The following is a 27,898-nucleotide window of genomic DNA, read 5'->3' as shown; positions in this document are numbered from 1 at the left end:
ACTGTTCTGAGACAGTGGTCTCAAACTCACAGCCCGCCAGGTACTATTTTGAGGCCCTCAGTATGTTTATCATAATCACAAAAGTAAAATAAAACAGTTTCTTGATCATATGTCTCTAGCTATAAATAACAATATTATTATTAAGACTTTGCCAAAAGGAAAGATTTATAAACGATTGTCATTTTTTAATAAGACATTAACTATTTTTTCGGAGGCCCTCCCAAGTACCTACAAATCCAAAATGTGGCCTTCAAAGGGTTTGAGCTTGAGACCACTGGTCTAAGCAGTGGGTTCCCTCCTTTAAGATAGCCTGTGTGTATACTCCTCCGTCCCCCCTTTTCAATGCTGCTGTTTCCTATCAACCACTTTCACAATCTCTAGTTCACTATTACTTCTCTTTCCTGATTTCCCTTCTACCCCCATTTGATGTGCTATATTGTACACCACTCAGATGTTTTCGATGGGCGGTGTATCAAGAAAGTAATAAATTTGAAATCCAAGTCCTCAATTCATATAACAGGCTTCTCACCCTTCCAGTCTCTCTGTCTCTCTGTAAACCTCTTGTCAGCCATCACCTTCGGACTCAAACACTTTCCCCTGCTGGGTTCCATTCTAGCCAATAACTGAGAAAGGTTTCTCTTTGGGACCTCTCCCTCTGGGACTTCACTGATTAATTCACTGTTAGGGCATTTTATCTTTCTTTCTAATTGAATCCTGCGCCTCTGCTTCAACTGGACTGCATCATTTTCCTAATGTGCCTTAAAGCACTGAGATGCAGAGGCTCAGTGCCTTCTGGGACCTGGAGTCTACTTATTCTTGGGGTAGCTCCCCCCTGCTGTCCAAAGGTACATGTGCAAGGCTGGTGAGGGAGAATCCCTGATCCTCTCAGAGATCTGAAGCATTCCACAAGGCGAGATGGTGGCAAGCATGAGACCAGCCAATCTTAAATTGAACTTTTATATCCATTGTCTCCAGTCTCATTTCAGTCCTAGATGTGGGGTGCCTGGCTGTTGCTGGAGAAATACCAGGCCAGTACTCTGGAATTTAAGTTTTATTATCTGCTGACTTTTTGTTGCCTAAGGTGAGGCAGACCTGTTGAGAGAGAACCCAATGCTTGCATGCAAACTGCAAGTTTGGAACATTTTTAACCAGAATCTGAGAGCGGGAAATGGAGGATGGTCATTTTATAATGTAAGGATTGGTAGCGCCCCCCACAATGTGAGGTTGTAGGGGTTATGTGAGGCGCCCTGACAAACGCCAGGTCCCGAGTTCAATACCTTCACAGAAGATTCACCAGGAAGTAAACTCAAATGAGAAGCACAGCCAGAGGTGATTGCATAAAGAATATATTATAGAAATAGGCTTACAGAAAAGTAATATTCATAAGCATTACAATTAAGGAGAGAGCAAAGCAGTTTCCCTGCCTTACAGAGTCCAGAGAGAAGCGTGAAGTTCCAGGGAGAAGCAGAGAGAGAGAGAAAAGAGGATGGGGGTGATGGTCTAAGCTTCAGGTTCCAGACATAGACAAGAGAGCGGGGATGTAAGAGAGGGGGCTTTTATAGCTTGGAATCTTATTCTAAATATAGAAACTATTGTATTTCCTAGTATCTTTCTGTTTAGAATTTGTAAACTGTTTGAAACAATAGTTAGTTTCACTGACCACCTGGATCTATTGTATATCTTAAGCTGTCCATCCTAAGCATCAGACATTAACACATCTTCTTAGCACCTCTTCGCCCCTCTTACTGCCAGGTCCTCTAAGCACTGATTGAATTAGGGTTATTTGGAACAGTCTGCCTGGATGCTTTCTGTATGTGAATTCTGTGCATGAGCACTCAGGGTCTATCTGCATCCACATTCCAGAGTCAGATTGATATAATTTCCCATAGGCCTTTGCTGACATTGGTTAGGGCAGCCAAAAATGCTGATTGCTAGCAATAGCTATGCTGACATCTAACACCCTTAGTTTTGGAGGTATTGTGCGGCTGGAGGGATATGTCCACCATCCTACTTGTGATTCTTAGGCCAAATGTTTGGGGATCAGGTCTTGTCATTTGAGAACTTGTGCCAGGAGTTTGGCAGCGACTGCTGCTCCTTTTGCAACTGCCTTCAAGTCTGGCTATGCTTGGTGAGAGGTGTCATGTGGGCTGCAGATAGCAATAGAGAATGTGTTGTGTGCATGTGGCAAGACTTTCCATCTCTTACGTGTACTGTACAGGGGCTGCTTGGTGAATAAGGGGTATACGTGCTACACCTGTTAAATTGAGTGCTGGAACTCTGATCCATAGCTCCACTTTGGTGTTACACTGGGAGGGTATCAGGGTCTGGCACATAAAGTATCTCTGTGTTTCAGGGAAGAGGAAATATTCATTTGACTCCTGCACCAGGTTTACAGTACCTCACTTCCTGATAAAAATCGACCTATTAGGCACTACTGTTGCAATTTCCAGGGAAGTAAAATACTTAGGGGTTTTACTAGATTCTTGTCTGACGTTCAGGGGGCATGTATGTGCAGTGGTAAAAAAGGTATTTTTTAAATTTGCGTCTGTTGAACAGTTTGCACCCATATTTGTCTGCCTCTATGGCCTGTCTTGCAGAGTGTGGTATTATCATGCTTAGACTACTGCAATTTGGTGCTTCTGGGCCTACCTGCATCAGCACTGAGTGTGCTGCAGGTAGCCCAGAATGCGATTGTTCGAACTCTGTTTCGATTAAGCGTGATCATATGACAGAATGCTATATATCTTTGTATTGGTTAAAATTAGAACATCAAATGCTTTATAAATTATTGGTCATGGTGCATCTTTGTATTCACAATAAGGCACCAAAACATTTGATGGATAGCGTTCTGCCATACGAACCACAGCGCATGTTGCGTTCAATGACTCCCGATGAACTACATATTTCCAACAGTGAAACAGCTGCAGCTAGCTGTGTCTAGAGCTACCGTATTTTTGTGTGTGAGTCCTTGGGAGTGGAATAAGATTCCGGGATATTTATGACAGAAAACATGTTTGAATAGTTTTAAGAAAATGTTGAAGAAACACCTCTTCTGTAAGATGAAATATGGGACTTGATTTATGTTTTTTTGATGTAAGGTGCCGATAGCCTCTTTGTAATTTCAGGAGGCTTTACATTATCACTGTTATGTTTTATTCATGTTCGATTTGTTGTACTGGATGTGATTCTGTTTGTGTATGTATTCTATTGTGGCCCGCCTTGGGAAAGGCGGGGTATAAATCAATAAATACCATGTCACTCTAATGGAGGGGTTTTGGTTGCTAAATGTTTCTCTAACAGTTGCCATTTCTGCCTGGGTGCAGGAGACAGTACACATTGCTAGAGGCACCATTGCTCATTACTGGAAACGGAGACCCTGCATTGAGGCCTGGAGAGGTCAAGTAAAGAACTTCGCTGTTGTGGAAAAATTGACATACACGTTGAAGAACAAGCCAGATGTTTATGATTTAAGCTCTGGGGACCGTACTGGACTTGTTTGGTTGGGCTGGGTCAGATTATCTTAATTTGAGGGTTAGACTCATTCTTCGGGTTGCTGAGTTGGAGGGAAGTAATCTTGTCTGATGGTGGGGGGGGGGTCTGCTGTACAGGCAGTTGCTGTATTTGCAAAACATCTGTTTTTGTTTCCTGGTGTCTGACACAGCTGTTTAAGATTTTAGAAAAATATATATGGCTAGCATTATACATTCCAACTTTTACCAACTTCTAGCTATGCCTGTGCTCTTATTTAAACAGAGAGGACGTGGCCCATGCTCTGGGACATTCAGATACAGGCAAGCCCCAGCCATCAAAAGGGATATATATAGGAAAAGACACAAGCTACATTGGCTGGATTTAATACAACATATGGAAAAAATTGCAGAACGCTTGTGAGGTGAACAAAGACATGTTCAGAACTTTTCTGTTCCTAGGAAGTGGTGCTGGTGTACAGGAAACACAACTGTCACTTGCAGTGCCCTAACAGAAATCGGTTTCATGGAATTGTACTAATCTCAAGCAGAGCTTCCTTTGTTGAACAAGGCTGTCTTTGTGTCTTTGCCTTTGCAGAGCAAGCCATTCGGCAGCTGGAAGACTGTCAGTGTGAAGGAAGGAGTTTCCTATCGCCAGAGCACACTGTCCTGGCACAGATTGAGGACTGCCTGGCACAGGCACACGCTGCATGTGGTAAGGGAGCCTTAGCCCATAGCAGGGAGGTCCTCCAATACTCAAGGGGAAGTTTTCCATTATCAGACTGAGAGGGAGTTAGGTTATGGTAGAGTTTCCCAGCAGAGGGCGGATCTAAATTTAACCAGTAGGGGGAATTTCCCAGCACCGATGGATCTAATCTCAGAGGAATTTTCTAGGATCGGAAAGGGAGCAGCCTTAGTCCAGGACTAGAAGGGGAGGGGGCTCCCAGCACAAGAGAGGAAGTAGGTGAAGTACAGAGAGAGGTGGAGATAGAGGGGCATCCCTTGACACTAAAGGATAAGATGGAGGGATATGCCTGGGAATATCATCCAAACGCTGAACATACCACTTTCACAGAATAGATTATGTGTTTTCTTGGTTACAGCTAACTGGTCGGCTGCAGCTAAGCACCTACAGTGGAGTATCCAAAATGTGGAAGCGCTTCACGGCTCATCCAGCGTGGAATTGGGTCATGAGCTTTTCAAGCTGGCTCAGATCTTTTTTAATGGGTGAGCACCTCCTTTTTCCTCTTCCCTGTGCTCTCTTTGGGAGTTTGCTTTTGAGCTGGGTCCTGTTGCACTGCAGCAGTCCCATTCATCTTTCTCTGTGCCTTCTCTCAGGTGCTTTTTGACTGATGCTGTCAGGACAATTGTGAGAGCAGAGCACATCTTAGCGCTGCATTATGGCCCACATCATGATATGGTACAGGAGCTGCAGGAAATGAAGGCATGTCTGGCAGGACTTCCTGGGATGAAAGGAGTGCTCAAAGGGGCCATTTTCTGACTAGCGTTTGGATCTCTAACAGAAGCTACAAATCTGCCACTCTTCACAGGTATATGTGACTAAAAGCATCCAAACCTTCGTGCTTGAATCTTGGTCAAGATGGTGTCATGGAGAGGGGTTGTGTGTATTTTGAAACTTTAGTGCAGAACCCCTCATTGTGGTAAGAGGTCTTTCACTAAAAGGACATAAAAACGGAGGCATTTTATGCTCTACTTAAGGTGTCAATAGTCAAATGACTCCTGTTGCTGCACATCCTGTAAATATTTTTATCCATGGGATTGGCACCAATATTCAAACAAAACTATGCAGGTAAACAGGGCTGGCCTTAGCAATTGCAGGACCCTCTATGGATTAATTTGGTGGCCCCCCCCCTTACTAAGATTTCAAATGAGGTGTCAGGGATTTATTTATTTAAACTGAATTCTTTAATTGGCAACTACTGAGAGGGAGGAGATGTTAGGGCTGACCAGCAGTGCAGTGGGAGGAGTATAAAATCAATTCTGAGAAACACAGTTACTGAGGGAGAGAAAAGGAGGTGGAGATAGATAGGGAAAATACACTTTACCTTTTGGTCTACCGCCAGTTGCAAAGCTGACTCAATTTAAGTGTAGGACCCACTGCAGCTGCCCCTCTCCCTAGCTTAAGGCCAGCCCTGCAGGTAAATTTCCTTTTGACTGTTGTTCCTCAAACCTTACCTGCAAATATCTGTGCCTGCTTTCTTTGCGAGCAGTTTTTCTAGTGGAAAACTTTATAATTTGGACAATACAAAACATGTTACATCACCCATCTCCAGAATGCATCTAAATAATGCAAACAGAATTGCTCCCCCAACACACACACATACACTTTATCCTCCAAGGTTATGTTTGTTTATTTGCATTTTAATATACCACTATAGCATGGTGAGAGGGACTGAGCTGAAAGTGCGAGGAGACTCTTGGGAGAGGGACTGTGCTGGAGGTGTGGCTCAGGACAGTTGCCCACTCTGGTTTGTGCAGAGAAAATTTCTGATGTTGTTCAACAGTCTATTAAATCATCTTTATTAAAATACTTATTTTCTGTTGTGCTATTTAATTTCTAAGAGGACATTTAAGGTTAATTTTTGAAAGTGGCTTCAGTGTACTCTACGAAGTAAAGCAGAGAATATACACAAGCCTCTGACTGCTAAAGATGAAGCAGGAATACAGCAGAAAAGCAGACTCCGAGAAGATGGTTTTATAAACTGAGATTTGGGTACAATAGGAAATGATCTCCTTTATACCAAGAAAATGTTGGGATAAAAATGAAGGAGAACTGGACAACAGAAGAGCGACATTGGAATGGAAAAAGAAAAACCAGGTATGATATTTTGAAGAATCCATCTAGGATTGACTTCTAACATTTTGCAGATTTTTCAGCACCTTTTAAAACTAAAATGTTAAACTGGACTGTCATTTGCTGCTGATGGCACGATCTGAGCTTTGGTCATTAGCGGGCCAGGCTCCTGGGGTCCATAACTTTACCAATGAAAAGGAGAGTTCCACTCTCGTCATCTATCAGGACAAAGAGGAAAGGCCTGTCTAGAAAATAGTCCAGTGAGAAGGTGAGATGACTGCTGACCCCAGGTGTGGCAACTCTTGCACCTTCCTCATTCAGCTCCAGCATCGCCTTATGCTTCACCTGTGAGAGCTTTGAGGGCCTTGGAGACAGGCTTGTAAAAGTTGGTGAAGAGAAGAGGGGTTCAAGCCCTGCAAGGACAAGAGAGAGGAATGAGACAGGTTATTTTTGTTTTTAATAAGATAATATGTGAATGCACTACTGATTGGAAACTCAAAAATATAGTGCTTCACGCCCTGCTCCATGGCTAAAGCATCTTTCATTAGAGCTTCAGAAATAAAGATTTCAGGTCAGGAGGCACAAATCAAAATATCTATATTGGTACAAACTCAAGTAGCTTTTACTTGGGTTTGCACTAATGTAGACATGCAAGTAGTTTCAGTTCTCATTACTGGCACTAGGAAAAGTAGCTGCAAATCATTTCCTGGCCAAACAGGTGTCGTTCGAAACATCTAAAACTGTGTATGTGGTTCCATCCCTTGATTTAACACTTCCCTTGGGAACACCTTCATCATATTTGTACACGACTCAGACCTGACTGTCAGATTTATCAGTGTAGAAAACTGTAGATAAATCATATGGAAAAAAGTAATTTTACACATATAGATGAAAAGTTTATCAAGAAGCCCATTTGCACAGCTAAAATGCTAGTTTGGGTAGGGAAAAGACTTTTAAAAAAGCCTTCACAAAGACTAATACCATGACTGAAAGCTTTAGGGTACCAGGGGCAGACTGACCTGACAACATGGAAGGCAATGCCCGATGGCCCAGAACAGTTGGGCACAGTACCTCCTCTCCACATGACCCAACATCTCTCCGTTCCCAAGTCTGGCACTCCCCCTCTTTCGTGCCCCTTCCCCTCTGTTCCTTTCTCTGTACAAGGCCTCGATGTAGGGTGTCTGCCATTGACCAGAACCTTCTTTCTGCTGCGGCCTGCTCCTTTCTAATATAACTTCCCGCTTTTGCAAGGGTGAGAAGCAGCAGAGAGAAGATTCTGGTCAGTGGTAGACAGCCTAGGCCAGGGCCCTGTACTGAGAAAAGAACTTTTGAGGTAAAGGAGGGGATGCACGAATGAACCCAGATGCCTATCAGTCTACCCCTGGTACCAAGCCTGAGATGTGAAGAGGGAGACTCTTCCCATCCCACATGCAGAGCAGTATGGGAAACCCTGGTTTATTTATGTTGGCAGTGCAAATGTACGGAGTCTGTTCTCCATGTTGCTGCCTGTGCTACTAGACTAAATTAAAACTTAAGCTTATAGACCGTGTCTTCTCCATAAAAATAAAGCTTAACTCGGTTTACAGTATATAAAAGAGAAGAAAAACATTTTTGTTTTACTTATTTGAAAATAGCCAAGATTTTAAGAGAACCTAGGTCTATCAACCACAGTCTATCTACTGTCCTTTGCTCTATGTGAGAGTGTTGCAAATGTTTCATGTCTGCTCCATTCCCCTTGTCTTTTTCACCTCTACATTTAGCATCTCTTCTCACCTCTATGAGGAGGATCTAAATCTCTCCTGAATAAATGTTCTTAATTACTGTATCCAAATGGGTGCTTACATATAACCAGAAACTGAAATACAGTACTCCCCCGAAATTCGCAGGGGTTCGGTTCCAAGAACACCCACGAATTTCGAAAAACCGCGATTATGGGTTTTCAGCTGATCGAGGGCAGGGTGCTTAAATTGTACTTACGAAGCCGGGCACATTTTCCGACCACCTCTTCCTGGTACTAAAGTCATGGTTACACCACGCAGGAGCTGCTTTGATACGCCAGATAGTGTGTCAAAGCAGCTCCTGATTGGTGTAACCATGATTTTAGTACCAGGAAGAGGCGGTCGGAAAATACTGCGAAATCGCAGGGGTTTACTGTATTTTGGAAAACCCTCTTTCTTTCACTTTCCCTTTTCTCCACTCTCCCCATCCTCTTGCCTGTCTCACACAATTTTAAAAGGTAAGTGCTTTCTTTGCAGAAGTAGCTTTTTATAACTTGACTATATACACATAAATTTTTCAGAAAATGTCAGAGGATTTCAAGGGATAGGGTTGGGGACTAGATGTACATCTTTTAGGAAATATGTTCAAGACTGTAAACCAGAAACTGTGCAGGTGAGAATGTATGCATGTAGCTGCTGTTAAGGGAAAAATAAGTGATATATTTTCCTTTACAAAACTTGTGCAGCTAATGTGCCCAGCTACCTCTCTACCTTGAGTGATCTGTTATGAAATTGCCAGCTAAGTTAAAGTTCTCTGCACTCTGATTTCTTGCCTTCACCAGACTGCTTCCCATGACCAATTCTCTTCTCAGTGGTTCCTCAGATATATTCCAATGGTGAAATTGCTGGTGTTTATACACTTTTGCTCTCAGCTAAAGGGAAAGCGTGTGGATGGAAAGCACAGCTTAACCCTTTCAGGACCAAGGGACCTATTTGTCCCATAACTTTAAAATCCTATCAATTTTGATTGGGATAGTCTACAGTTCTAAATTTGATATGTACGGATTCCATATGATACTGCCTTTATGTAAACAAACTGGTTCCGACATTCATTCATTAGCGTCGTTGCCAGATTGACGAGAAGATTCACTTGCCACACTGTCCATAAGCCAGAAGTTTGATTTTTTAAATAAAAATAATGATATTTCACACAAAAAATCAATTTTTTGGCATCTGCAAGCCCTTTTTACCATAAAAATGTCATCAAAACCACAAAAATTGGCCTACGATCCTTATGGTCCTGAAAGGGTTAAGTAAATACACTTCTCATTTCTTCAGGATCTCTGACATCTATCTGGGTACATACTCATCTCTTTGAAGGTGCTGCTCAGATCAGTCTCTTGGCTCATCTTCAGTTTTGGCATGCTGAAAACCATAGAGATGGGCCGTAATCCCTTAGAAATGTCGTGCACAAATTCTGAAGTCAAGCCCTCCTCAATCATTGTCAAATTCTTGGTTATTTCATTGGGCAAAAAGAACATGATGCTGGAACCCCCTGTCATAGGCAGCTGAACGATCTGTAAAGAGAGAGAGACTCATGGTGCACATATTCTACTCTAGACCCAACTGAGAATGCTCACAACTCAAGCTTTTTAATCCTCCCACATCTACACTGTAATCCAGACCCAGCGGAGTTTGCTTGCAATGCAGGCCTTTTAATCCTGCTTTCACATCTGCAATCCACGCTCTAATACAGATCCAACTGAAGGCGCTCACAGCACACCACCTAACCCTGCATCACGCGTGCACTTGATCCACACCCTAATCCAAACCCAATGAAGGACATTCGTCACACGTGCCTTCTAATCTTGCTTCTACACATGCACTGGATCCATGCTTTAATCCAAACCCTTCTGAGGATGCTCACAACACCCACCTTCCTATCCTGCTTCCTTGCATGCACTGGATCCATCCATGCTCTAATCCAGACCAAACTGAGAACACACACAACCCACACATTATCCTGTTTCTCTGCATGCATTGGATCCATGCTCTAATGTATACATACCTAATCCTGCATCTGCAGTGGATCCATACTCTAATCCAGTACAGACCTTCTAATGAATGCCAGCCCCATCCAAACCAAGGTAGTCACTTTATCCAGAAAAATCATCAACACAGCTGCTCAGTTATAGCTCCTATCTGAAGCTGCAATTTCCATGTAAGGCTCAAAGCCAGAATTAACAATTTTGACTGATAGGAGGTGGGAAGTCGTAATGATGAATGAGCATCAAGTTGCTTTGTCTGCCTTTGAGTACTTGGTATCAGTAGCTGTATAAATGTACTTATATAGCAACCACAGTTATGTGGTTTCATGTGTGTGTACTGTAGAGCAATGTTTCTCAACTTCTTCAAGCCAGGTACCCCCCAAGTCTAACAAATATCAACAGAGTACCCCTGCCCTGGCTCCATTCCTGACCCCACCCCCATAATAATAGTACTAATTGTAATGCAATTTCTTCCATCCATATTTTATATACACACAATATAATCTTATTAATACATAATGGTAACCACAAATTTATTTATTTTTTAAGTACACTGTGCAGAGAAAATGTTAATTATCATTTATATTCAGGGAGCTTTTTTCAAAGAAGTCAAAGCAGATGACTTTAAAATATGCAATGTCATCTCAGTAATAACTAGAAAAACAGAAAAATTTAGACAACAGATATAAATTCTCAAAACAGACACATTTTGATCACTAAATTGAAAATAAAATCATTTTTCCTACCTTGGTTGGTGATTTCAGGAGTCTCTGGTTGCACTTCCTACTGACTGTGCATCCAATATTTCTTTCTGCCTCCTGCATGCTTCCTCTCCAGAAGACCGCATTCCCTTCCCCGAGCAACATCTCTCTCTCTGTCCCTCCATGAGTCCTACATTTCTTCCTCTCACATCCCCCAGATCATGTGCAGCATTTTTCACCACTGCCCACCAGCCCCAGGCCCATTTTTCCTTCTATTACCCCTCTCTAGCACCATGCCACATCTCTCCATAACTATGTCCAATATTCTTCCCCCTTGTATCCCCCTTCAATCTGTCCCTCTGTTCCCTCTTCACCACTATATCCAACATTTCTCCCTTTCATCCTTCTCTTCCCCATGCATCTCTACCTCTCTCTATGCCCAATTTTCCTCTCTTCCTTTCTCCATGTGCCACCATCTCATTCTCACACACGCATGCAAAACAATTCTCCCTTTCTAGTGCCTCTCTCCTATGTCCCAAGTTAGTGTCCCCTTCCTCCCTCCCTCCCTTCTGTGTCCCATGTTCACGCCATCTCCCTTCCTTCTGAGTTGAGTTTGTGCCCTCTCCCTGCCTTCTAGCCGTTGTCCCAGAGATTGTGTCCTCTTACTTGTTTGAACCACATTCACTCCATGTGCCTTCAGTGGCTTGTTGAAGGGATGCTCAGGCAGCAATTCACACGCTTCATGTGGCTGACCCACAAGCCTTCCCTCTGATGTCAGCTCTGACTTCGGAGAGAAGGTTTCCGGGTCAGCTATGTGCAGTGTGTGAACTGCTGCCAGCTGCATGCCAGCTGCTGAAGGTAAAAGGAGCGAGTGCAGCCAGGAGATAACTGGAAACTTTCTTTCCCCCCCCCCTCCCCTACTTACCCGGAAGGCTTTCCTCTGATGCCAGTTCTGACATCAAAGGGAAGCCTTGTGGGTCAGCATTGGGAGGGATCCCCAGCAGCAGCTTCAGCAGGTAGGGTGGGCCGCAAGGAAGGATCAGTGGCAGCATGGCTTCGATGGACAGACGGGCAGGGAATATTCTCCACAGCGGCCATGCTGCGTACCCCCAACAAGCGGCCTGCGTATGCGTATGGCGTGTTGAAAAACACTGCTGTAGAGCCTGTGATTAGCTCTTTCATCACCAATCCTCACATACCTTGCAGTTGAAATCAGAGTCCAGGCCATATTTAATGATGGTGTTTCTTGCTGTCATCATTGGGATCCTAACAGATGTGTGCTCATCCAGGTGAAAATCACGCATTTTCGTTAAACTGTTATCAAACTTTGTCTCCCAGTGACCTTCAATGAGTAATTAAAAATAGGTATAAAAATGGTTAGTGACAACCATCCCATTTCTTTACCAAGAGTTTACAAATTTTATTCTGCAGCGTTCGTCTCTCCACTTCCTTTCCCCTCAGTCATGGTCCACAGCTCCCAAGTTTCCATTTTTTTAATGATCAACATCTTTTTATTAATATATCAATAAAACAAACAACACAATAATAAATATATCAAACATAACTCATTCAATAAGGCATAGAACAACAACTTCTGTAAATCCCCCTTCCCCCACTCCTACCCAAACTTTCCCATTCATCTAAAGCAATATACCTGAGGCACCTTCCAAGTTTCCAGTTTTATTAGGTGCTTTCAGGGCAGTTTACAAATTAAAATTTAATACAAAATAATTAATAAAAATGCTGAAAGGAAATAAAGAAATGTAATAAATATATAGGACAGGATCGATCAAGCCTAGCTAAGTATTGGTTGTCATTGCACTCCTGCCTGCCCACACTACGAGACACTAAACAGTAAAGAGGGATCAGGAGTCAAAAGCATCATGAAATAAAGAAGTTTTAAGAGTGCTTTTAAACCTTTCTAGTAAGGATTCAAGGCGTATAGGAGAGGAGCTTACTGCACTGAAAATTCTTAAGAAAACAAATTCAAAGCAGATGTTGCAAAAAAAACAATAGATTACAAGGTGATTTTGGTGAGATGAGCATAGGGATCTAGAGGGGAAAGTATTCTACAGGAGGATATTTTTAGTCTAGAGAGGTGAGCCAAAAATGAGGATTTTATAGACCAGAATTGGGTGCATAATTGGTACTCACTGTTCTTAACTAAGAAAAGGAGTAATACAATCAGATTTCTTTGATCCTGTGATAAGTTTAATAGCAGCAGTTTGTATCAGTTGAAGTCTTAGAGTGAAAGATATTCAAAATCAGCCATTTCCAAACCAGTCCTTGGGGCACACCTAGTCCCATCAGGTTTTTCAGGATATCCACAGTGAATATTCGAGGTAGATTTGCATTCTGAAAATCCGATGGGTCTATCATTCCCCTCTATAAAAGGTATATCCCGCGCAGGAAAACTTGGAACATCCCTCCCCTTTAGAACCACAGAACTCTGGAACAACCTCTCATCCCCGCTCAGAAATTCAAGCTCCTTCCAATCCTTCCGCAAACACTTGAAAACTTGGCTCTTTTCAAAAATCTAATCACCTCCCATTCTCTAGTATCCTGTCCCTCTCTATCTTCTCAGTCCCTCTCCTATATCCTTTCATTGTAGTTCCTTTCCTCTTAACTCTGTAAACCGTGCCGAGTTCTGCGCTTGCGGAGATGGCGCGGTATACAAACCTAAGGTTTAGTTTAGTTTGGGAATATCTGCTCGAAGTCCATGTAGAACGGTGTTTCTCAACTTGGTCCTGGCGTACTCCCTTGCCAGTCAGGTTTTCAAGCTATCCACGCTGAATATGCATGAAAAGAAATTGCACCTAATGGAGGCAGTGTGTGCAATCAAGTTTATGCATATTCTTTGTGGATATCCTGAAACCTGGCTGGCAAGGGGATACCCCAGGACCAAGTTGAGAAATACTGATGTAGAAGATAGTTTCACTAATCAATATCGGAGATGACCAAGGAGTGTGTTGAGATGCAAAGAGTGGTTTTATCAAGGATGTTGTGTATAGAATAAATCAGTCCATGTTTGAAAAAGGAGCATTTAATGATATTGGAAATTTGAGGTTGAAAAGTTAATGACTGATCAGTGAGTACACCAAGAATTTAAACAAATGGTTAAGTTTAACTTGGGCACCTGCCAAAAAAAGAGGGTTGATTGATGAAGAAAGTCCAGTGCATGAGATCAGAAAAACTTGATTTCTGAGGGTTGAGTTTAAATCCCTTTTTTTTAAAAAAAAAAAAAAAGACCTTTGTAATTACTATGAGTGTGTATCTGAGATGAATCATCTGAGTTGAGGTTTACTAGAAGTTCTATATCATCAGTGTAGAAAAAACATCAAGTGATTTCCAAGGATTGATAAAAAAAAGAGTCAGAAGAAGTAAGATATTAAAAAGGGTAGGGGCTAAAATAGAATCTTGGCGGATACTGCCTCTAATCTCCTTTCCATAGGCGTTGGAACAGGGAAGGCCAAAGGGCCATGGCCTCCCCAAAAATTGACAGTCAGTCGGTTATGGCTCTACTCCCCCCACCCACCTCCTCCCGGCAGCTGTAATTTTAAATCTTCCAGTAGCCACCGCACAGCATCGCTGCAGAATGAAGACTTTCAAGGCAGGCGTGCTCATTAATACTAGGCAGTGGCTACCGGAAGATTTAAAATTACAGCAACGGGGAAGGTAGGTGTGGGAGTCAGGAGCTGGAGAGAGAGGTCATGCCACAGGATCCTGCTGGGTCTAGAGCAGAGCCTTTAAGCCCCCCCCCCCAAAAAAAAAAAACAACAAAAAAGTGTTTTGCTGCCTATGCTCACTTCACTTTCTTTCCTGATCTTCCATCCCTTACTCACTCTTTCCATCTGCTCCTGCTCCCCCCCTGCAAATTCACTCTCTTGCCTCCATCCACTCATATGCTCTCCTTTTGCTTTCCCATCTGTTCACTCACTCTCACCTTGCTCCTATTCTGCATCTCGCTCCCACCCCTGTAACTCTTCACTGTCTTGATCTCCATCCATTCATCCTTTGCAGGGGTGTAGGAGGTGATGAGAGGCAGATTGCCAGCATATAAGGCTTTCTAATACCCATATGACTTGGAACAGCACAATAGATTTACTTTAGTACAATGAAAAAGACAAAACATCAGCTAGAATAACATTTTTTAATTGTTAAGGTTTATTTTAGAGCTAGTGATCTTGTAAGGAAATCCCGATTAGGTAGGCTATCTAAGACAAGAGTAAGGAGCAAAGAATCAACACCAGCTCACTCATCTCTGCAGATCCAGGAATTCCCTGCAAACTTTGTCCTTTAAGCATGTTTTGACTCCCACAATAACACAACATTAGAGGGTAGCACTAAAGCCCTATAATGATCCAGCAGTGGGACAGAAGCTCAACCTAGTGTTATATAGTTGTGCTTGTACACCACCCATTTGTACTATTAAACTTGATGCTAAGAGATTTTTCTCTCGGCTCTCGCAGCTACTGCCGCTCAAACCAGAGTCCGCTGAGGAAGGCATTTACATACGCCAAAACTAGGATCCTTGTTGGGACTGCTTTCTTGTTTGAATAAAGGCTTGCATTTGGTTGTAAGGACGTCTCTCTTGCCTTTCCTCTGTACTCTTGTACACCACAGCCATGATGTGGTGTTACATACTAGTAGTGCAGAACCACAGCACAGTATTATACAGCGGCACCAGCAAAACATAAGAACACTATAAGATACAGCAGAACCATAGCTTTATATGTCATAACAGACCCCCGATGGAATGACGAGTGTTACGTAGTCTGATTGATTCCAAGCTGTCCTTTAGGGCTCATATATTATCTGTTGTTAGCAAATGTTTCTTTAAATTGTACTTGAGCCGATCCATTTAACATCTAGAAAAATAAAAAAAGGCTCTGCAAATTGTCATTCATATCTAAATTATTGCAATGTGCTCTTCAAAAAACTTTCTAAAAGACAAATTAAGTGGCTTGAAATGATACAATATATTGCAGTCAAATTCATTTTCAGAGCTAGAAAAATATGACCATGTAACTCCGCTTTAGAAAGCCAAACATTGACTTCCAGTTGACCACCATATAGTTTACAAGATTCTAGTTCCCGTTTACTAAATCCGTTCTACAGGTTTACCCTGCTTTCTGCCCCATTTGGTCCCTTGCGAACACTTTGCTCTGCCTAATCATAGTAATTGCTCCTCCTTTTCACCTGGTTTGTTTGGATATTTTCATGTTGTTGGGTCATGCTTTGGAACAAGCTTCCTCTAGCATTGCATTCGGAATCCTTGTTGCAAAATTTCAAAGGCATTTAATACTTAGCCTCTAAGTTATTACTGCAATTTTTTGCTGTATGGTGGGGATTGAGCATTGAAGGCATGCAGACGTAAGTGTCAGATGATGTCTTTTAATCTCTAAGCTTTTATTTTTGTTATTCCTATCTAATTGAAGTTGCTCTATTTTTATTGTAAGCCATTTTGATGGTTCTCCCTAAAGCAGGTAATCAAATAATATGAAGCTTGTTATAGAGAAGCACTTCTGATCTGCAATATAAGACACCGTAACTAGAGCTTGCCATTGACAAAGTGCTAGAGGACCTCTGCTGAAAAGCCTGTCCTCTCGAGATCCAGCTGTCTGTCTTTGAACTCTCTCTACTGTGCATCTTAGAGACAGGGTGCCTAGTTCTTTTTTGTAATTTATTTATAGATTTTGAAATTACATATGAAGTAGTCACTTGTACAGAAAGTGGGTTAGTAAAGGAGCTGCTAGTTCTTGTCGTCTTAACTGATAAGTGGCTCCTAGATTTTTGAGCCCCAGACATAATTTCACACTTTTTTTTTTTTTTACTGAAACCCAGTAGAAGCCCAGTCCTATAAAGTGTGCTGTTCTAATTGCCAGCTGGGGTTTCGGCATCCATCCCCAGAGGGCTGCTAGTCTGGTCTGTGGTAGTACTTCAATGCCAAAAAATGCAAAGTTATGCACCTGGGCAGCCAGAATCCATGCAAGTCTTATACCCTTAATGGCGAGATCCTAGCAAAAACGGTAGCAGAACGAGACTTGGGGGTAATCGTCAGTGAGGACATGAAGTCTGCCAATCAAGTGGAGCAGGCTTCGTCCAAGGCAAGACAAATCATGGGCTGCATACGAAGGGGTTTCGTCAGTCGTAAGGCGGAAGTCATTATGCCATTGTATAGATCCATGGTGAGGCCCCACCTGGAATACTGTGTGCAATTCTGGAGGCCGCATTATCGCAAGGATGTGCTGAGACTGGAGTCGGTGCAAAGAATGGCCACCCGGATGGTCTCGGGACGCAAGGATCTACCATACGGTAAACGGCTTGACAAATTACAGCTATACTCGCTCGAGGAGCGCAGAGAGAGGGGGTACATGATCGAGACGTTCAAGTATCTTACGAGCCGCATCGAGGCGGAGGAAGATATCTTCTTTTTCAAGGGTCCCACGACAACAAGAGGGCATCCGTTGAAAATCAGGGGCGGGAAACTACGAGGTGACACCAGGAAATTCTTTTTCACTGAAAGAGTGGTTGATCGCTGGAATAGTCTTCCACTACAGGTGATTGAGGCCAGCAGCGTGCCTGATTTTAAGGCCAAATGGGATCGGCACATGGGATCTATTCACAGGGCAAAGGTAGGGGAGGGACATTAAGGTGGGCCGACTAGATGGGCCGTGGGCCCTTATCTGCCGTCTATTTCTATGTTTCTATGTTACTGGTTGGTGCAGTGTATGGAAAGTAAAGTACTCAAAAGTCCATTCCCTCTGGGTTTGTAGATACAGGCCTGAGGCTCCTGCCTCTTCTTTGGGCTGATTTCTGTTGTCTGAATCTGGCCCAGTTAATCCTACGTGCTTCAGGTAAAGTCCCAAATAGAAGCTGATCCCCAAAACAACTTATTAATTTTTGTTTAGCTCATTTATTTATTTATTTGCTTTGATTTCTATCCCGTCTTCCCAGGAGCTCGGGGTACAAAAGAACATTCACAATACATTAAAAAGACATCTCTGCTCGTTTTCCTTTAGTGGTTCATCCTTCTGTCACTTCCCTCTCTTACCTTTGAGTGATGCAGCTGTGAGGAGGAGAATGCTGGTTTGGCTGGGGATTTCCTTCAGAAACCTTACGACTTTCCCTCCAGTCTGCTGCTGCATCCATGTATTTGCTTCCTGAAGATCTAGCCGAGGGTTCCCACTGAGAACTTTAGGCCGAGAGCCATACAATCTTTCCACTTGATTCAAAAATTCCAATTTTGGGCGTGTTTCTGCAGGCCAAGAAAACGTATTCAAACCTTGAATCTCATATGCCAATGCTCCAGACTGTTACAGGCAACAGCCATGCAACTCTCCCCCCATCAGCACTTCGAGAGGAGCCTGTAACCTATTTCTCATAGCATGCCCTCAACCAAATGTGTCCCCTCCACCATTAGCAATTACTCAAAGCAACATGTGAGCCTCCCCTCACTTGCCAGTACCTATAAAGCAACCTATGGCCACTCTTTTCACTAGAATGCCCCCAAATCAGCCTGTGAGCTTTTCTCAACAACTCTCCTAAAGTAGCTTGTAGTCCCTCCATCTCCCAACACCCTGAAACATCAAATTAACTTGGAGATATTACCCTAAATGGCCCTTCCCTCACCAGCATTCACCAAAGCAACGTGACTGGCATTTCCTTCAATAAGATTATAGGCTAAAATGCTTTCCTCATATTATGCTATGAATCAACCAATATGCCCAAGACTTAAAAGGTCCATCTGGTACAGCTCACCTTCATACCTTTGGTGTCACTGCCTGGCCTACATATGTCCACCCCCTCTCATTGCATTAGTGATCATTACTCCTGCCTACCCCTCCTCTCCTCAATATTAGTGCCTCTTTTTTCCCCTCCATATAGAGGTACATGATTCCCTCTAAGAAAAGCATGTAAGTAGAAGCTTTAGAATTCACTTCTTTCCAGGAGGATCCTAGATGCAGTTTTCAGGCCCTTCACTGGTGTAAGCAAGCTGGCAATAAGCTCCTTGTAGGTGTCATGAACCTCCAGGTTACTGAGAAGGTCATAGAAGAGAGTACGATGAATAAGGGTCTCTGTCTTCTGTCCAGCACCTACAAAACATGCCAGGAAAAAAAAGTGATGTGTTTGCCCCTCCCTGGGATGAAGCTGTATCAGAGGAAAGACTGGCAATGGGCTTACCCAGTGACAGGCTGGACAGAACAGTAGCCACACTGAAGGTTGACAGCAAGATGTTGGCAGTGGGGTTCTTGTTGGCCTGCTGGCGATAGAGGTCATATCCAAAGTTGGATGCTGCAGCTGCTAGCTTATTTACTGGGCTCTTGTAAAACGGATCTTCCTCATCCACTGGTCCAGGTTCCTGGGTGGTGAAGAGGATAGAAATATATCCCCTGATATTCAGCCAGCGGTAGTCATTGTTTTATTAAATGCTGACTGTGGCGCTAAATAGCCATGGCTAATTTGCCCAATACTGGTTGCCAGGGCTTATGTGGGCCCAATTGATATTTAGCCAGGGCCCTCATAACTTTAAAGGCTTGATGGAGCACTGGAAGCCTCACCACCACCACCCTGGAAACAGCACACACACCTTCCCCCCAACCTCCTTTCCTGGTCTGGGTAGCCCTTCACAGACCTACCTCTTTACCCCTGGTGCTCCAGTGAGATCGATGAGTGCAGGAGCAAACCCCACTTGCTCCTGCCCCCTGGGAACTGCTTGAGAAAAATGGTTGCACAGACTTGTGGACTCAAGGATCCACAAGAGGCAGGAGTAAGTGGGCTTCACTCCTGCTCCCATCAACCCCACTGGACCACTAGGGATAAAGAGGTAGGCCCTGGAAGGCCTACCCAGACCAGGGAGGTAGGTTGGGGGATTGTTCCTTGGCAAAGGGAGGGAAAGAGGGAGTCTTCAATAGTTACAAGGGTCCTGGGCAATGTTCAGTGCCAGGCCCACATAGCTAAGCTGGCCCGCCCCATTTACAATTTATTTAGATTTAGCTTATACCTTTTTTTCAGGAGTAGTTCAGGAAGAGTTCTACATTCAGGATCACTAGGTATTTCCTGTCCAGAGGATTTACAATCTAAGTTTGTACCTGAAGCAGTGGAGGCTTTTATGACTTGCCCAAGATCACAAGGAGCAGCAGCAGCAGCAGGCTTTGCACCGGGTTTCCCTGGCTGTCAGCCTGGTGCTCTAACCGATAGGCTACCTCTCCATACAATTGCTTTATGCAGTAGGGCAGAGCAGCTCACCTCCTGTCTTTCAGCTTCTTGTGTGCTGCTGCTGCTTAGCAATGATACAAAGTACAGAAAAAGCACGAAAGACTTCATGATGAGACCTGCAATGAGAACAGAAGATTTCGGCAATAACTTGAACATCAATTCTGCCCAAAATTGAGTGCCTGCCCGCTCCTGTATATATCATTGATCAATCACACATACAAAAAAAAGGACAACCCAAGGTCCATTGAATTCAGCCTTTTTCAATGCCTAACGGTAATTGCATTCTATGCAGTAATCCTTAAAAACGTGTGAAGCTACGCTATGTGTCAGTCCAAGGTCCATTGAACCTAGCGTCCTTTCTCTAGATGGTGGCAATTCCGGGTCTCAGATATTTAACAGATCCCAAAAGGTTGATCAGTTTCTTAGAGGTGAAAGAGGTTTGGGATGTATTTCACATTATTTTGGTAGTACTGTAGCTCTGGATGGTGGTGGAGACCGTCTAATTTTAAGAAAGCCTGGGATAGTCACATGGGATCTCTTAGAGAAAGGAAGAGATCATGGTTACTACGGATGGGCCATTTGGCCTTTATCTGCCATCATGTTTCTATATTCAGGAGAAACAAGTCCATTTCCTTTCCTTTGAGATCTCACAGTCTAAGTTTGTATCTGAAACCCTGCAGGTTAAGTGACTTGCCCAAGATCAGAAGAAGTAGCAATGGCATTTGAATGCTCTTCCGGAGGTTGTTATAGGGGAAAACACCCTCCAGGGATTTAAGACAAAGTTAGACAAGTCCCTGCTGAACCAGAATGTATGCAGGTAAGTCTAGACCAGGTAAGTCTCAAACTCGCAGCCCGGGGGCCACATGCGGCCCGCCAGGTACTATTTTGAAGCCCTCGGTATGTTTATCATAATCACAAAAGTAAAATAAAACAGTTTCTTGATCATATGTCTCTTTAGCTATAAATTACAATATTATTATTAAGACTTAGCCAAAAGGAAAGATTTATAAACTATAAAGGGTTTTACCTCATTCAAAATTGTCATTTCTTTAATAAGACATTTACTTTTTTCTGAGGCCCTCCAAGTACCTTAAAATCCAAAATGTGGCCCTGCAAAGGGTTTGAGTTTGAGACCACTGGTCTAGATTCAATTAGGGCACTGGTCTTTGACCTAAGGGCCACCGCGGGAGCGGACTGCTGGGCACGATGAACCACTGATCTGACCCAGCAGCGGCAATTCTTATGTTCTTACCGCTACTGCTACTACTATTTATCATTTCTGTAGTGCTGAAAGGTGAACACAGCACTGTACACTTGACATGCAATAGGTGGTCCCTGCTGTGAAGATCTTACAATCTGATTTGTAGAGACATAACTTTGCCATCATCTGGGGGGAAAGTGAGGGGAATGGAGGTGAGGGCACTTTGAGTAGAGAGTTGAGTGTGGCAAAGAGAAGGCAAGGATTAGAGCTGAGAGTTAAATAGGCGTAATATTCTTGTTTGGCAAGTGAAAGGGAAGACTAGAAGGACGTCTGCAGGAATTTGAAGTGTATGAAGTCAGAACATGGGTGGGATTTAAGCTAAAGAGGTTCAGCAGATCAGGTGCAGGTAGAAAATGTTGAAAGTCAGCCAGAGTTGGGGTTTGGCACACCTTACAGGACATGAAATGGGAGGAGAGAGGGTATCTAGAGCAGAGAAGAGAATGGTGCTATAAGAGAAGATGTATACAATAAATAAAATGACATAAGAAAAAAACAAATAAGAAAAATCATCAAGTCCATATCATGGAGACTCTTAAAAAAAACACAAACCCTAAATATCTCACTAAACAAAGCTTCAATACAAATTGGAACTCAAATTTATATCAAATAGGTGAAGATTCTAATTGAGACGGTTTCCAAAAAACATAGGAATCAGACACTTAAGTGGCCAAGAAAGACATATCTACAGCGACAGAAGGATCATTGCAAGGAAGCTTCATAGTGAGAAGGCATGGGATGAAGTTAAGAGGTGATAGGCTCAGGAGTAATCTAAGGAAATACTTTTTTTTACAGAAAGGATGGTAGATGCGTGGAATAGGCTCCCAGTAGAGGTGGTGGAGACAAAAGACTGAATTCAATAAAGCATTGGGACAGGCACGTGAGATCTCTTACGGAGAAGAGAAGATAGTGGATACTACGGATGGGCATTCTAGATGGGCCATTTGACCTTCTTGTAGATGATCATTACTGAGAGTTTCCATGCATTATCCCAGACTCAGAACCCAGTGCCAGTGTATTCTACAAATGATAACTATGGGGTGCCTTTTCAAAAGAAAAACATCCGAAAATTAAAGTGGCATTTGGATATTTTATTTGCTAAAACATTCAAATTGTCATTCTCAAAACACATTTTTAGATGGTTTTCTATGCGGCTTGTCTGAAGTGCATCTAAATCTCAAAGGGGTATGTTGGCATGTTTTGGGCAGGATTAGGGCAGATTTATGATTTGGCCATTTTTCTGCAATAATAGTACAGAAACGGTTTAGCGACACTGTTAGATTATCTAAATAGTTTGTTGAGTAAGAGTAGTAGTGTGCTGGTTCTTCAATTTGACCTAAGCAGCGCTTTTGATTTGGTGGTCCACACCAAATTATTAGACTGTTTAGATGCATTAGAATTACAAGGTAATGTTCTTTCGTGGTTTAAAGGGTTTCTTTGAATCTAGACTATACCAGGTTAGATTTAATAACCAGTCTTCTATTATTTGGAAAAATCCCTGTGGAGTTCCTCCTCAGGGCTCTCCACTTTCGCCCACGTTGTTTAATGTGTACCTTTCTTCATTGGGCTTTCTATTGAGTAATTTGGGTATAAAATTGTCCAGCTATGCTGATGATATTAAGATTATTATTCCTTGTAGCACTGTTTTGTCCTGTAGTATTCATATGATTGAGTCCATACTGAAATTGATGGATTCATGGATGCAGGAATTTAAGCTCAAACTAAACCATGAGAAGACTAAATTCTTTTTTGCTTCATCTCAGAAGACTTCCCATGAACTATCAATTAGTATAAACTTAACACTGTATACGATACATCCAACGATCAAAATATTAGGAGTTGTCCTTGACCAGCATCTAACTTTGAAAAGCCAGATAGATACTGTGGTGCAAAAGGGTTATTACACTTTATGGGAGTTGTGCACTATAAGACTGTATTTTAAAATTTCTGCTTTCAAACTTCTGGTTCAGTTACTGTTGCTGAGTCTTCTTGATTACTGTAATATTATTTACTTAACAAGTACTAAGAAAAATATGGCTAGACTTAGATTGATTCAGAATACGGCAGTTAGACTGATCTACGGCCTGAATAAATATGATCATGTGACACCGTTCTATCGTGAGTTGCATTGGTTTCCTGTAGAAGATTGGGTTATGTTTAAGTTGGGTTGTCTTTGCTATAAAGTTGTATATGGGACTGACCCGCTCTATCTAACCAACAGATTTCTTATAGCATCCTATAAGAATAGTAGGAGATCACATGCATTGTTCGTTTTTCCATCCGTTCAGGGTTGTAAAAGTAAGAAATTCCTTGATCATGCATTAGCATATCAGGCAGCTTCCCATGATAAAGAATTTCGATTGTTGTTGCTTACATCTTGTTCTTATCAACATTTTAGAACCCAATTGAAAACATCTCTTTTCAAAATATTTGCTCCCTCTTTTACAAAGGTACGCTATGCTTTTTAGCATACGCTAAATATTATCACGCATACATGTTATCCTATGGACGCGTTAATTACAATTTGTATTTTTTTAAGAAATATCTGATACTTATGATTGCTATTTATTGTTTGTCCAGCCTTTTTTTTTTTTTTTTTTTTTTTACTGTGAACCGCCTTTGAGAAATATTTGATCCAGTTGCAATTTGTATTTTTCTGAGAAATATTTGATATTTGTATTGTAATTCACTGTTTGTCCAGCCTTGAACTGATGGTTTGGTGGTATATAAGAATAAATTATTATTATTAGTTTGAAAATGGTCATGTTCTCTACTGGATATACGAGTACATAGGTAATCCCTGCTAGTAAAGAAGGTTAACTAGGGTCCAAGCAGTCTGCTTTTTCTAACAGCCTTAAGGGTTTTCAAGAAAGCGTGGACTATTCATTTTAAAACAAGCAGGGATGTCCAAAGATGCTGATCTAGCGAACAGAAGGGCTAGAGCAGAGTGATAAAATACAGAGCATCCAGGACACATCTACAATTGATAACAATACAAAAATAAAATGAATCAACATACTCAGACTGAGGAACAGAGCGTTAAATCTTTTCCTCAATTTAAAGAACAAGTTTGTGGGATGGATGTTCAACAAGCAGCTCTCAGTAAGGACAGCAACATCTTTCTGGATTATACACAAAGCAATGGAGAATAACGTAAAACAGATAAGAACCTAAGAATAGCCTTACTGGATCAGACCAATGGTTTATCTAGCCCAATGTCCTCAATCTAAGTCACAAATACCTGGCAAAAACCCAAATAGTAGCAGCATTCCATGCTACCGACCCATGTCTGTCTCAACTGCAGACTATGGACTTTTCCTCCAGGAACTTGTCCAAACCTTTTCTAAAACCAGCTACATTAACTGCTCTTACCACATCCTCTGTCAGAACATTCCATAGTTTAACTACGAGTGAAAACATATTTCCTCCTATTGGTTTTAAAAGTATTGCTCTGTAACTTCATCGAGTGTCCCCTAGTCTTTGTAAATCTTGATGCAGTCAAAAATCAAGCCACTTGTACTCATTCTACTCCAATGAGGATTTTGTAGACTTCAATCATATCTCCCCTCAGCCGTCTCTTTTCCAGCTGAAGAGCCCTAACCTCTCTAGTCTTTCTGCCTCTGAACTTTAAAAAAAAAAAAATCTAAGTTTTATCTATCCATTGCAAATCTTACCCACCTAGTTTCTATTCCTTCGTGAGAGCCATCACTTTAGTCTGTAGCTTGTGGCATTTCAGTTGAGGACAGGGGTCTGTATTAGTTTATGAGGCTCATTTGTCTAAGTGCTTTGAAAACGAGCCTCTTTATCACATCTGTGTGGTAAAATGCTAGTTAAATAAATATGTTCTCAAGTTTCAAGTTTATTCGAAATTTGATGAATCGCTTATACATAAAATACTAAGCGAATTACATTAAAATCCAAAGTTATACATACGTTAAAATACAAAAGAATGATAATAACAAATCAAAAAAGGGGTTAGACCTACAGACCAACAGACTTGACTGGATGGAAAGGGATAAGGGGATAAGGTTACAATATTAATCATTTTAAGAAAAGGGAGACAAAAAAGGAGAAAAACATTAGGAGGGGTATTTATTTTTATTTTTTTTTAAATTATTCTATTTTTGATAAAGGACTGCTGCACTGTGATTATTCCATATAGGAGGTAAAAGCGTCCTTAAACAGGAAGGTTTTTAGATTAATTTTAAAACGACTAATGACTGAAACTATTTTTTGCCTTTGTTTTAACCACCACTATTCCCTGGAGCTCTGCATTCAGATAGATAATTACCACTAACAATAATCAACATCATAATCATTGTGCTACTAGTCATACACAGCACTGTACACATTATATGCAGGTACTTTCTCTGCCCCTAGCGAGCTCAAAATCTGTTTTTATGTTATACCTGGGGCAAAGGAATGTTAAGATGTGCCCAGGATCACAAAGATCTGCCTTGGGAATCGAACCCAGTCCTCTAGGATCAAAGTCTGCTGCACTGAGCATTAGATAATTAGTAGACTTTTTTATTATTATTTTTTTTTTCTTTCTGCTGTTTTGTTTTTATTTTCAATCGAGTCTTTCGCTTATATTGTGAACTTTGCAATTGCTTAACCACTTTGATGTTTTAATTCAGATTTTTTTTTTTCTTCTTTGCTTTTTCTCAAGTTACAAGTATCTGTAGTTGTAACAGAATTTAATAGTGGGAGAAGCTCCCTGTCTATATTTTGATCTTCTTCCTACAGATCAAAGGTAGAGGCAGTTTATAAATTAAACCAATAAAGGAGCAACATTTGTTAGAAGAGACAAATGGAGTCTGAGCTCTGTACTTTTACTCTGAGTGTGTGCAGGATCCTGTCTGAGCGAAAGCAAAGAGAGAGAAAAGCCATGAACCGGGCACTCCATCTCCTACCTCTCAGCGGAGTCTGGGCGCTGGCTCTCCCAGGGTTGCTGCACTGCTGGTGGGTAGCAGCTTTTATCGGCCTGCTGCCTGAGCTGATGCTGGAGCCAGGGGCTAGATCTTAGCAGAAGGGCTGCAAGAACTTCAAGCTGCGTCTCTTCACTGTTCAGATTCCTGCATGGAATTAGCTCACAGAAACAAAGCAGGTTATACGGTTAAAGGTTTGGTAAGCAAGAAAGGTCGCTTTTCACTGCACAGTGTCTAGTTGAGGACACAGGCACTGGAAAGGGGTGGGCAATGGGGGACTTTGACTGTACCAAATTTTTGCTCCACCCAGCATCAGTAACTCTGGAGATGGGGGGGAAGGGGTAGCAAGGACAGAACTTGGTTTTTTTGACCCTCCCAAGCAAAAAAGAAATTCTCTTCACTTGTATTAGGGCTATACTAGGGTGGTTTGAAAAGTTTGGTCAAAAAAAAAAAAAAAGTAAGTTAAACATAGTTTTTCCATCGAGGACTATACGCTTAGTCCAGCAAGTTCCCAGTTTTTTTGTAAGCTATTTTTCCGACGATTTCTAAAATACTGGAAACTCATATTTTTTTTACAGTTTAAACAGATTTGGGGATCAAGGTTTCAGATTTTCGGAGGTGAATGTGGAAGGATTAGGTGCCAGTCACATGTGTAAAAACATGATTGCATGTCTAGATCATACATTTAGAAAGGGTAATTTCTTTTTTAAAAAAACATTAGGTCAGTGGTCTCAAACTCGCAGCCCGGGGCCACATGTGGCCCACCAGGTACTATTTTGAGGCCCTCGGTATGTTTATCATAACCACAAAAGTAAAATAAAACAGTTTCTTGATCATATGTCTCTTTAGCTATAAATTACAATATTATTATTATTAGGACTTAGTCAAAAGGAAAGATTTATAAACTATAAAGAGTTTTACCTCATGCAAAATTGTCATTTCGTTAATAAGACATTAACTATTTTTTTTTCTGAGGCCCTCTAAGTACCTACAAATCCAAAATGTGGCCCTGCAAAGGGTTTGAGTTTGAGACCACTGATTTAGGTAGTAGCAAGCAGAAATATTAAGAGGGTTTGTTCTAGGTGGGTCTTGTGTAGGGTTATCAGATGTCTGGGAAAACCCATCAGTATGTTCAGAGGTCCTCCAGACCCAGCAGGAAAGAAGAGATGAGGATGTGGGGGGGGGGGGGGCGTGGCTGGGGGCAGAATGGGGTGGGGTTTTTGGCAGAACAGGGCAGGGTTTGGGGTGGAATGGGGGGGGCTGGAGGCAGAACAGGGCATGGCCATGCGTTCGGTATTTTACCATACAGAATGGCACAGGAACAAATTTTTCCCGGCCCCACAGGAACTCAATTTCCTCAGTCCCACAAGTTTTGTCACTGTCCTTGTCCCTGCCCCATTCCTGTAAGCTCTGCCTTAATTGCACAAGCCTCAAATACTTATGATTTTAAAGTGTTTGAGGCTTGTGCAGATGATGACAGAGCTTGCAGGAATGGAACAGGGACAGGAAAAGAACTTTCCGGGACTGGAAAATGAGTTCCTGTGGGAAATATTTGTCCCCGTGTCATTCTCTATTTTACTGTGCAGCGTGCATACTTACAGGCACGTTTTGCTCAACATCATCTACTTTTGGATAAAAGAGTGAAAGAGGACACTGAGGATTTGGTGTGCATTTTGCCTTTTTGAAAAGCAGCTCAATTCTGATTGAGAGCATAAGGAAGCATGGTATATCTTTAGGTTGTACC

The 27,898-nt window shown here is 42.0% G+C and overlaps 2 protein-coding genes across 6 annotated transcripts in view; one reads left to right on the top strand and one right to left on the bottom strand.

Annotated features, from left to right (window-relative positions):
* The window catches only part of SMYD4 (SET and MYND domain containing 4), a 28,102-nt gene extending 21,820 nt beyond the window's left edge, over positions 1-6,282 (top strand). For 3 of the 5 annotated variants that reach the window (XM_033922443.1, XM_033922440.1, XM_033922441.1), the window contains 2 exons: positions 4,066-4,182; positions 4,571-6,282. In XM_033922443.1, coding sequence (XP_033778334.1) covers positions 4,066-4,182; positions 4,571-4,816 — 363 coding nt within the window. In that variant the 3' untranslated portion in view covers positions 4,817-6,282. The remainder of the gene's footprint in view (positions 1-4,065; positions 4,183-4,570) is intronic. The other 2 variants (XM_033922442.1, XM_033922444.1) reach the window with 2 other exon arrangements.
* On the bottom strand, positions 5,824-26,420 carry SERPINF1 (serpin family F member 1). Its single transcript, XM_033922447.1, has 8 exons — positions 26,140-26,420; positions 19,999-20,084; positions 18,934-19,111; positions 18,690-18,845; positions 17,804-18,007; positions 11,949-12,091; positions 9,367-9,577; positions 5,824-6,695 (listed from the first exon to the last, which is right to left on the bottom strand). The coding sequence occupies exons 2-8, from the start codon at positions 20,074-20,076 to the stop codon at positions 6,436-6,438; spliced, it is 1,230 nt and encodes a 409-aa protein (XP_033778338.1). The 5' UTR covers positions 20,077-20,084; positions 26,140-26,420; the 3' UTR covers positions 5,824-6,435.
* Positions 26,421-27,898: the final 1,478 nt, after the last annotated feature.

Source organism: Geotrypetes seraphini, chromosome 15 (assembly GCF_902459505.1).
Source record: "Geotrypetes seraphini chromosome 15, aGeoSer1.1, whole genome shotgun sequence".
Classification (NCBI taxonomy): Eukaryota; Metazoa; Chordata; class Amphibia; order Gymnophiona; family Dermophiidae; genus Geotrypetes; species Geotrypetes seraphini.
The sequence above is the reverse complement of the archived record's forward strand: the minus strand, read 5'-3'. Positions and strand labels throughout refer to the sequence as shown.

What these genes read in the sequence shown, in the direction of transcription:
- SERPINF1 (XM_033922447.1), bottom strand. Translation starts at nt 20,076, where the DNA reads ATGAAGTCTTTCGTGCTTTTTCTGTACTTTGTATCATTGCTAAGCAGC. An exon ending in AAGAAGCTGAAAGACAGGAG is followed by an intron (nt 19,112 to 19,998) that starts GTGAGCTGCTCT and finishes TTCACCACCCAG; the next exon opens with GAACCTGGACCAGTGGATGA. An exon ending in CAGCACCTTCAAAGAGATGA is followed by an intron (nt 6,696 to 9,366) that starts GTATGTACCCAG and finishes TTGTCCTTGCAG; the next exon opens with GGCTTGAACCCCTCTTCTCT.